This window comes from Centruroides sculpturatus, unplaced genomic scaffold (genome assembly GCF_000671375.1).
Source record: "Centruroides sculpturatus isolate CEXI.00-Female unplaced genomic scaffold, Cexi_2.0 scaffold1909, whole genome shotgun sequence".
Classification (NCBI taxonomy): Eukaryota; Metazoa; Arthropoda; class Arachnida; order Scorpiones; family Buthidae; genus Centruroides; species Centruroides sculpturatus.
The window spans coordinates 1-12078 of NW_019386114.1; the positions used below are offsets into that span (position 1 = coordinate 1).

At 31.0% G+C, this 12078-nt stretch overlaps 1 protein-coding gene and 1 long non-coding RNA gene across 2 annotated transcripts; both read left to right on the forward strand.

The window, feature by feature from the left end:
• Positions 1–46: 46 nt before the first annotated feature.
• On the forward strand, positions 47–4651 carry LOC111613660 (DBH-like monooxygenase protein 1; the record flags this gene model as incomplete). The annotated part of the gene is made up of 9 exons (XM_023355010.1): positions 47–133; positions 200–391; positions 460–559; positions 620–786; positions 870–927; positions 992–1077; positions 2351–2484; positions 3432–3597; positions 4565–4651. Coding segments are annotated over 9 exons (1077 nt in total), but the record flags the coding sequence as incomplete, so codon positions are not given.
• Positions 4652–10646: 5995 nt separating this feature from the next.
• On the forward strand, positions 10647–11965 carry LOC111613667. The gene is made up of 3 exons (XR_002754803.1): positions 10647–11048; positions 11160–11254; positions 11330–11965. It is a non-coding gene; the product is annotated as an uncharacterized LOC111613667 (long non-coding RNA).
• The last annotated feature ends 113 nt before the right edge of the window (positions 11966–12078 follow it).

Consider the following 12078-nt stretch of genomic DNA (forward strand, 5'->3'; position numbering starts at 1 on the left):
TTCTAAAAAGACAGGTGTTTCATACTTTGTATTTTTTATTGTATAGGTGCGTATTCCCGACGATAGTGATACTGAATACTACTGCAAGTTTTTCAGAGTACCCGAATTAAATCAAAAACATCACATTATTCACGTAAATTATTCATCATTTAATGCTTTAATTCACACGAATATTCTTACTATTAACACATTTATTTAGTTTAATACAGTTATCGAACCGGGAAACGAAAAAATTGTACATCATATGATATTGTATGAGTGTACAAACGTCGAGACGGAAAAAATAGCGCCTTATTTAAATGAAGAATACACCGAATGTTACACTAAAGATAACTTACCGAAATTTCCATTTTGTTTTACTCTTACCTATGGATGGGCCATTGGAGGAGAAGTAAATAAATTTGATAGTTTTAAATTTTAAAGATGATAAGATATTTATTTATTTTTAATCTTTTCTAGTCGTTTATTTTTCCTGATCAAGTAGGTCTTCCATTAGGTATTCCAGAAGTTAAATGGCTTTTATTAGAAACTCATTACGATAATCCCAGTTTAAAAAGAGGTAATTTATATTCTTATAATGCTAAATGTTTTCAATGATAATAAAAGGCTTTTCGCGTAGGAATCGTTGATAATTCTGGATTTAGAATTACGTATACGCCAAAACTTCGTAAACACGATGCTGCAGTATTAGCTATTGGAAATTTATGGTATCCTTGCATGTTTATCCCACCGAAACAGAAAGAATATATTGTGGCAGGACACGCACATCCATCTTGTTTACGTCAGGTATTAATTTAAACCATGCTTTCTTTCTTTCTTTCTTTTTGTTTTTAGAAAAAAGTAAAGAAATTGTTATTATTATTTAACAGAGACTTCCTCCAGAAGGAATCAAAATATTTGGTTTTCTACTTCATACTCATCTTCTAGGTACCAATATGTTATTACATTTGAAAACAAATTTTCAAAAATTATTAAAAATTTCAAAATTTAGGTAAAAAAGTCATAGTCAGACATTTTCGAAATGGAGAAGAGTTAATTCCTTTAGCTAAAGATTTAAATTACGATTTTAATTATCAGGTAAGTAATTATACAGTTAACGTATTGAATTTAGAATGAAAATATTTCTTTAAATTAAAAAAATTTTTAATAGCAATTTAAATATTTATTTGAAGAACGCACTCTACTGCCCGTGAGTATAAAATTTTAATTCTTTTTTGACTGTACGACATAACACAAGTTATTCTATGCTGTATATTATGATGAATATAAAATATATGATAATGCCATTGAATTGAATTACATATTCTCTAACAGAATGATCATTTAGTGGTAGAATGCATTTACGATTCTTCAAGAAGTTCAAATGTAACGTTTGTAAGTAACACAATAAAATATTTTGAAGTAGTTTTAAGTCTTAGTTTAATAATTAAAGTAATTTTAAGTAATAGATATTTAAATATCTATTTAATCATATAGTCTATATATACATACAAGGTGCTCGCTTTAACATGTATCTATGAAAAAAGAACGTCTTTCTAGCATTGCAGTGGAACTAATGTATCACGTTCTGTGCATTAGTTCTACTGCAATATTTACGTAAATACAAGATACAAATTGAAAACGCAATCTTGAAAATACAAATGGAAACACATTTCTCCGATGTCCTTATAAAAGAATGAAATTATTCAGGTAGAGGACTGTGATGTCTTATATCTTCTAGTTGCACCAAGACCTGTGCTAACGACTATTCTGAACTAATATTCTTGTGGCAGTCAATTATTACGGTTTAGTCTATTGTCTTCTCGATATCGAAGTTTCTGGTATACTTCCATGCATATTTACAAGCGCTTATACGTAAAGTAGTGAGGCAATGATGACTGCAATGGATACAAATACATTGAAATTTACGTCACTATTACATGCATTCACTTAAATGCTATCTACAACTGGCAGAACATGCAGGAGATGATAGCTAGGTTCAACTAGAATAGGTTTTGTATCGGCAGCATCGCGTGGCAATTCATTCCCAGGCAGACATACGACCGATAGATAGGACAATGCAGTTCTGTCCCATGCCGCTGCATTTCCTGGACTTGACAAAGTTGGATTATTTTTCTGTGGATTAACATAAAAGCATTAATTTATGACGTTTTCTAATTTCTAAATATGTATATCGTTTAGGAAATATTTTATGTAGATTTTGGAAATAATTATTTCAATTTTCTACTATCGAATCAAATGTTTTCATTATTTCTCTCAACTAGAAAGGATAACGATAACAACAAAAATGAAATGATAAAAATATACAAGTTAAAAATTTCAATTTGAATTAATCGATTCTATTTTTTAGGGAGGATTATCGACGAGAAAAGAAATGTGTCTGGCATTTTTTGCATATTATCCAAGGTTAAAGATATCTTTTTTAGCTAGTTGCCCGTCGCCTTTCAATGTTATGAAAAGACTCGGAGTGAAAGAAATGTCGGAGTAAGTTATACGTCTTACTTTTAAATATAGAAGAATAGACTAAGATAGGACATTTCTAAAATATTCACTTGGTATTTTCTCTTCCTAATGTTTTTCTCAACTAAGAAAACGTTACATAACGTTAGGGTCGCAATCCTTGAGTAACGGAATGATTCATTTGCGTTTCTGAAGTGTTGTTTAGTGAACCTTAATGTTTAAATCAAAACTTTGTACATTACACAAGTAATTAATAAGAAAATGTAACGTTCGGTACCCTCGTGTTGTGTATTGTTCCTTAGTACAATTAAACTTGGAACTCGCGTTAATGGAGTTGATCTGTTTATATGCCGTAGTCCATTTAAAACTTCCGAATGGCTTTTTATAAGATTAAACTATAAAAAAGTATATGGAAAATTCAAAGTAGCCCTCTAAACTGTAGAGGGATCGTTTGGATTATCCTGATAATAGATAGTTCGGTGTACTGTACTGTACCTATAAAGAAATTTTCAGAATTTTACAAATAATAAAAAGCCTTTTCACATTATTTTAATTCTTATATCAATAAAACTGTCTTATTAATATTTTCATTGATTTAAATAGTGAAAGAGTAATTGTTCATTTTATAAATTTTAGCATTTAAATTATTTCATTCATAATTAGAATACACAAGCTTTATCTAAATTTATACAATAAATATAACTATGAGTTAAAATATAATTAAAAATCTTGTTATATATCCAGAAATTACTTTCCTGAATACAGTATTTACGTTAAATTTATAAAATATTTTCTACAAATATTATTCAATTTTAACTTAAAAGTATATTTCAAAAAATAACAATTGTTATTATATCAAATTATTTATTATATAAGTATTAATTATTATTTACAGTATTTTGGTACAAGCACTGAATTTGAATAATTGAACTGTAATTAATAAAGGTTTATTGATATGTTTATTTTCTCAGTGATGATAGATTCGTCATCTCACCATCAACTGGAAAGAATCAGAGTTATTACGAGTTTTTAAATACTTATCCATGGGATTATCAATCTGTCAATTCTGTACAGAATGCAATGAGATATGGTCCTCAACTGAATATTTGCGCTGATAGAGGAGGAAAAGGAATACTGGTAATTACATTCTGTATTTAAAAAGTTCTATTATTTTGCTTTCGTTTTTAGTTTTTTCCTATGATTTTAATACAGTATTGTTTTGTCTATTCAATGTACCGTTTTGAACATTTGTCTTTCTTGGACTGTACCGTTTTGAGCCTTCAACTCTTCGATTCACTATGATAGGTCGTTATGCCTTAAGGATAATTGTAAACTCTTTGGTTATGCGTGCGATCTCCAGAAGATTACGTTAAAAATGTAATGTTTTTTCTATGAGAAAATCCTTTCCAAAAATTCTCGAAAACAGAAGCAGATAGAACCAAACAGTTTTATTCGTTAAAAACCTATTTAATTCTTCTAGTTATCCTATATAATTTCAAAAATGAAATTAATTAATTTTCTACGAATCTTCTACGATTTAAAAAAATTCATAGAAAATTAACGAACTCGATTTTTAAAATTCTGAATCGTACGTTAATAGAAGAATTAAACAGGATTATAACGCAAAAAACTGTTTGGTTCTATCCGCTTCCGTTTTGGAGAATTTTTTTTTGGAAAAAGCAATATATTTTTAACTCCATCGCTGGAAATTACGTGTATTAACAAAGAGGTTACAATCGGTCTTTATATATGACTAATCCATTTATCTATTTCTCATCATATTTAATACATATAAAATATATTTAAATTTGTGAAATAAAAAAAACTAATTCGTAGTTATTATTATTTTCAGTCTTTTGTTCTATCCAGATATCCTAAGGTGAAGAAGATTCACAAAGAAAGTTATAAATGTAGAAGCAATAACTAAATAATATTTTCATCTCAGGCTATATCACATTCGGCTATTCTTAGACACTCATAACTTAGAATTTACGTAATAACTCGAGTTATGATTATTATCATAATTTATGAGTTGTATAGAAAAATAAGTGTATCTGTACGGATTTAATAGTAAACAAGATAATTATTCCATCGTGTTTCTTAGATCTTAATTCAGGCCAAAGCCGTATGGCTGATCATCAGTCTCACTGGCTGTTGCGACATACAGTTCAATTTAGGATTCTGGTACTGAAATGAATTCTATGTTGCAACAATATAAAAAATACTTATATTTTTGGGGTCTGGTGGTCTATCTTTATGGAGTCCCTGAAGACCCTGTCGCCTCGAGCTTCGAGAACGACTCTACTTTTATAAACTATTCAGTGAGTAAAAATCTCAAGATTACATATGCTTTATAACAATATAACTTGTACTCACATTTATAATTTTTGACATCAGCCTTTAATCTCATTTTATATAAGCCGAATATACATTTATACTAAGGTTTTTTTTTAACAGTTTCTCCCTAAAGGAACAAAGAGGGTCTTTTTAGCAAGCCCATTATAGGTTCGGCTAGGCCCCCAATGGCGGCTTGGTGGCCTGAGACGGAGCCCGATGGACCATATCAGGGTTCCTGATGGTTTTCTATGTGTTCGGATCGATTCCTGGTCTCCCAGAGCCGTAAGCTACCACCTTAACCGCTCGGCCATTCGAAGTGAAAAAATAATAAAACACGAATTAATTAAGTACATTAGAATTTGCGAAATTCATGTAAATTACGAGTCGAGTCAATCTCTTACTATTTGAAATCCTCGTATTTTTAAAAGGGCATCGTAAGGGTTTTAAATTGTCAGAGTCTTTTTTGATTAACGTACAGTCCAGAACCACTGAACATCAAATTGCATGAACTAGTTCTACGTAACAATATGCTTTCTGCTTTCTGTAAACGGTATCAGATTCTTTATTAGATTAGATTTCACAGAAACAGACAATGCCGTTAACAGGTATGAATATTTCGAATATTTCATATACACAGTGTCCGATTTATTGTTAAAACTTCTTTAAATGAAACAATTTCAAATTCTTATCGAAGTCTTACGATTAAAATATTTTGTATTAATATGTAATAGTTTTCGTTGTGATTTTATAGCGTATAATTAATAACTTTGCTATGTTGTGAGTATATTAATTTATTGTTATACAATTGTAGTCTGTGTATGAAGAAGACTTTAATGTTCTTCAGCGTAAATATTTGTAACAGAAATTATAGGGGAATAAAAGTAAACAGTGTTTGTCGATTAACTTTATTCAAAAGGAAAAACATTAATTAATAATAGAAATGAAAAATAATAATATAAACACATTTAATTGTAATAATAATTAATAATAATAATAAAATAAATAAATAAATATGATAAATGTCGAGGCTCCATTCCTATGATTGTATGGAATCATGATAGCAGGAGTTTTAACTAGGCCTTTTACATCTTAACTATAAATATTTAAATATATTTTTATTTGTTTTTCCACTTCAAATACTTAATATTATTTATTACGCTACTTAAAAAAATTAAATCAATAACATAACATTTAAAACCATCAAAGTAGATTTCTCTTTACTTGTATTTTAACAAATATGTTATGGTACTGTACATCCAGTGTCCACGACAAACTACCTAACCCAATAATAAAAACATCAATTATTTAATAATAATAAACAAATTTGGACATAATCAGAGAAGAGTGCGGTAGAGAGTAGAAACAAATTAACTACACCAAACTGGAAACGAAAAACCACAATTGCCATCTCACATATGGAAAGAGATGCATATGCATGCACCATGTAAGTCAAGTAAGAATGCAGACAGGACGAGATATTACCATGTCCCTCGAAATCTGATGCTCTAGGATCGGGAGTACTGCTCCTATTTAGGAATTAGATTCTGAATGCAGAGTCATAGTCAGAGGAGGAACGATACACGCATGAAATCGAATTGGCAGAATAAAAGTATCTTTAACACATTCTTATGTAGTTTGTTTCTTTGTACACGACAACGTAACGGGTTGGCGATTTGCCTCCGGAATGCCTCCGAATCTCAGAGAGGGAATTTCTAAGGGAAACTGGTTCCTATTTATGTGTTACAAATGTGGTCAGACCATTAGCAAGTCGCAAATCCACGACTAACTACTAATGTTCAGTGGTTTCTCTTCTTAGTAATCTCTTTGGAACATCCGAAATATATAGTTTCTTGTAATAAATATAATTTTTAAAAAGATGTAAATATTACATAACATAACTATGGCAGGAAAAATATATTTTTTATTTCTAAATCATGACAAAGCGATATGATAATATCTGGTGATTATTGGGCTTCAATTTGAAAAAAAAACTGTAGACCGAAAATTAGAACTTCCTATACGAACTTCCGATACAAATCGTAAGTCATGTCATTTCAATTCAAAAAATTTTCCTTTAAAAGTGTTAGATGACCGGCACGACTCCATTGTTAAAGGAAAAATATAATGTATAGGGGCAAGCCACAACTAATTTGAGATTGAAAGCATATATTTTAAATTAAATAAATTAAAAATATGATTAAAAATTGCAGCCTGGCATTGTGATCATGTCACAATAATTGCTCCTTCACTTTTATTTCTTACATTTCATCTTCATTTTGTTTATACCTATTTAAAGGTATTTTATTACTGGTATCAGTTAATTAACTATATAATTTATTTTTTCACAGTGATTATTTAAAATGAAAAGAATTTCGCTAATTCTGTATCTGAAAAATCTTCCAACTGTTAAAAAAGAACTCGAAGTAAATGGAGAAGACAGGATTAATTTGGAGACCGATATTAAACAATAAATAAATATTCAGATAAAATTCGTTATTGCAAATTAGCCAATGTCATTAAGAAATTATATTTATGTTCCACATTGCCGGACAGAAATGGCAACTGTCATGTAGTACCTCATAATATCTTCTTTTTTACTTTTTGTAAACCTGCCTATGCACTAGTCAGTATTATAGGAAAGTCAAGTCCTTCTACAAGCATATAGAAACCACACGCTGGGATGACTGCAGTAGAATAAGAAATTATGAACTTTGTGAAATCCTTCACAACAGTTTATACTTTTTAGCGACCGTTTTGGGGATGTTGATTGTTTAATAAAGTTTATAATACTTATTTTCTTCCAAATAGAATATTTCATTTATACACACTAACTTTTACAGTCTTAATTTAATATTTCCTCATTATAAGCTTCTTTGTATTTATTTTTCACTTCATGTAAAACAATTTTTGCAACACTCGTCAACTCTTTTCAGCCCGTAATATTGCATTAATTATGCTAGCACTCATTCAAATATGTAAGGTCTAAACATTATTATACATTTATACTTTTAAATGCTGAATTTACCGAATTTTCAATTTATTATAATTCGTTTCTGTCAAGAAGAACGGTTCAAATCTATCTGAAACATTCGAACCCTTGAATAGGTGTAATTACAATGACATAGATTTTGAGCATCCCAAACAGGAAATAATATATTATATATTGAAATAGAGATAGTATTATTCGATAAGGTCAAAAATATATCGTGACATTTGCGACAATTATTTGTTTGAAACAGATTTATAGCAGTTCATACGAGCGTGAAAGAGCGAATAAATGACTCCACAGAGGTTCAAGAGCAAATAAAAACTTGCCATAATGAAACACTTGATGGCGAAAGTAAGGTCAATGTCATCAACACTAAAGCATAAATGAATGTGTCCGTAAATGTAATAAAAATCTATTTAGTAAACTTGAAAGTAAACAGAATTTTAAAATATAATTTAAGGAGATACTATTTCGATTATTATTAAAACTGCTGTACTGTACATTAATTCGTTCACTGACAAGGACAACGACTTTAATCGTGTCAAAAAAGATCCATCTAAATTCACAGTGTAAGATAAACCGGTTTTTAAAAAATTTATCAATCATTTAAACTATACCTTTTAATTTTACAACATTTAGTTTGTTTTAATAGAAAAATTTTTTGAAAAAAAATACATGAATTTTATCCAGTTTTATTTGTTTACCGGTAAAATGGTCTACTTCTTGATTAGATATAGTGTTTTTTTTTTTTAAATATAAAAAACAGCTCATTAAAAGGGATGCGATTAGAGATTCAAACTGGTTCTTTGTCTAGCGTTTCTTACCTTTAAAATGTCCATTTTCACTTTTTTAGTGTTGTGTATTTTCTCGGTTTTTGCACAAAATTTCGATCGGCATTCAAAATTAGACGACAATTACGAAATTTGGTGGTCGACGGACGAAGAATCTATTACCTTTCAAGTAGAAGTTGCAACTAGAGGATGGGTTGGATTGGGAATTTCTCCAAATGGTGGAATGGAAGGTAGCGACGTGGTCATCGGATGGATTAACAACGGAAAAGCCACATTTCACGTAAGATTTTGGAAGAAATTAACCATTTTTTCTATCGAAAGATCAATTTAAATCTTTAAAACATATATTATAATGATTAAAATTTATATCAATCATATATTTAGAGATTTATATCATTTGAATAATTAAATTAGTAAGAATACTTTAATTCAATTGAAATATTTTTTATATTCAAAAATAATTCCATATTCATAATATTAAATCATTTTTAATTAATGATATTATCATTTAATTATAAGTTAGAAGTAATGAAAAGTTTATTAATTCTATTTTACTACCTAAAAATTGTTAATTGAATCGTAAAAATTAAGATGATTAAAATCAGATTAAACAATGTAAATTATTTAAACCTTATTACATTTAACTCAATTATTAACATTATAATTAATTTTCAATTTTTATATTATGTAATTAAATTATCCAAAACTCCACGCGTTTAACACCTAAATAGGATCAATTTTTCATGAAAAGTCCACCTGGGAAGCACCATCTTGGCAGATCGCCCATGTTGTGTTGCTTTATTCCATCAGTCCAATCTAATGTAATCAGACTTGTGAAGTAAAATTTGGCAGTTGTCGGAGTAAAGAGGAGATGTAACTCTCCTTTCTACATGCTATAAGGTTATTTCTTTTATAGTTTATATTTATAAGAATGCGATGATCGGGACAGATGAGAGATCAAGAAGGTATGCGGGTGATTGGCACCGAGATAGACCCTACGGTTACAGCTAAATGTTTATTTGACACGAAAGAATCTTACAAGATTTTCACCATCTTGGAAGTTTTAAGTCGGCGGCGATCTCTGGGACTTCCTCTCTTTCCAAGATAGACCGAAATGAAAGAGTGTCTCTGCCTTGAGAATTTCTTCGACATGTCGACGGATCCGGGATGATTCGAGGAAAGGAGACGTAGACAAAGATAAGCACATACACAACAATTGGTCCGACAGTTGGAACTTTCGCTCTTGAAATTCTGGGATTTTATTAATTTCTGTCTTCAATCGTCCATTTCCTCGTTCTCGTTCCCAAGTGACTGATCACTTGTTACGGTGTGTAACGAGATCTCAACTTAGATAGCGAGAGAGATCAAAATCGACGTTTAATTCGATCCCAACCGGAGATGATCGATCTTAGGACTTACATTCTTCTATTGTTTAAATGTTCGCGTCGCATTTTTATATAAAACAATATTTCTAGCTTTCTTTTTTGTTTCAGAAAAATATTTTAACGAGAATTTCAGTGAGGGTTCGGACCTGTCCAGAGCCTTACACATTTATCATGTATTTTATATTTACAAGAATCAATATCTGTAAGTATTTCCAAGTCGGCCGGAAGATCGAAGCAATTGAGGCATCAGCTTGCAACCTGCAGCTGTGAATTCTGGCCAGCAACTTCTCAAGAATTTTTTATGGACTGTCTCCCCCGATATGTGGATCTCGACATTTACCATTTGATCTTGGTGAAACCCACGATTTTTACGGAAAAGATACTATTAGGGCTCATATTACAAGAACGAAGAAGAATGAAAAATGTTTTTCTTTTTTCACGTGAATGATATGTTATAGTATACGCGATATCATTAACAGTAATTATTCACTACAGAATATAAGTGTCTTCACAGTTTTCTTTTCTTTGTTAATCTCATTAACTCTCTCCCGTTTTGTTTCTAGATCATCTCGCTATATTCTTCCCATTTTCTTCTCCTCTTCTTCATTCTACTTTTAGTATTTGTAATCTTGTTTAATTTAATGCATTCATTGATTAAATAAAAAATATTTTTTTTTACTTGAAAACGAGTATTCATTGTGACCAAGTCACAATGTCTAGCTGAAATATTTAATCATATTTTTAATTTATTTAACTTAAAATTTATGCTGTCCATCTGAAATTAGTACAGTACTGTAGTGTCTTGCTCTTGTACTGTACATCATACTTTTCCGTTAACAATAAAGTCCTGCCGGTCATCTATCTAACAACTTTCGGGAGAATATTTTTGAATTGAAATAACTCGACTTTTCATTCTCTTTTAGACCGGAAGTTTGGATATAGTTAATCGGGGTCTTCTGTCTCTAAAGTTTCCAAATCTGTCTCGTCTTTCACGTATCTAACTGTGTTGTCGATATTAAGAAAAGGCAGACAGATGGACAGACGGACTATACTAATTTATAGGTCTACAAGTTCTTCAAATTGCATGTAAATAATTTGCTCTACATTTATAATAATAATTAGTATCAAATACAGATAAAACTTCATGATAAATTTACAGATTTAATTCTTTTACAAGTTTTTTTTAAACATCTTTAGGCATTAAGAAGGTCTTTTTACAAGCTGATTATGGATCACCCATTATAGTTAATTCCACAAAAAGCCAATCGGGTGTGAAGAACGAGGTCCAAATGGTGGGGAGACCCAAAAATAACCGGATTTTTTGTATAAAAACTTTATTTATTAACTTTTTTACAAAATTTTTTCAGTCACCTTCAAAGTGCTCTCCATTAGATGCGATGCACTTGTCAAGTCTTTTCCCCCACTGTTTGAAGCATCTCTAGAACTTTTCAACCTTGATATCGTCCAGTGTCCTTAGCGAAGTTGTTTTTACCGCCTCCACATCATCAAAACGCTTCCCTTTTAGATTTTTCTTCATTCTCGGAAACAGAAAAAAGTCGCACGGGGCTAGGTCTGGTGAATATGGAGGGGGAGAACGACAGGCCATCCCAAGAGGCCAAATAGTGAGTCACTCGTAAGGCCGTGTGTGCGGGGGCGTTGTCGTGATGAAGGAACCAGTCACCTGATCGCCAAAGTTCCGGGCGTTTCCTTCGCATATCCTCTCGCAGACGTCTTAACACTTTTTTGGCGGATTTTTTCAACGTTTTCATTGTTTCGAGATGTTGAAGGTCTCTTAGAACTTCGCAGGTGGAACAAAATAACAGTAAAAGAAACACAACACTACGCTCAAACATAAACCTACAAACTGACACCGTTTGGACAACTGTTTCATGATGGTCTCTAACCCCATGTAACGGGAGAACTCTCTACTACTACGAATGGCAGCGCTCTCAGTTCGGTTTTTTTTGGGTCCCCCTCGTATAGGGACGGACCATCCCTAAAAAGTTCCTGGTTTTTCCTACCCGTTCAGATTCAATACTGAATCCTCCAGAGCCGCAGGCTGCCACCTTAGCAGCTTAGCCTTCCGCCATCTTCTTTCACAAGTTAGAAAATGACA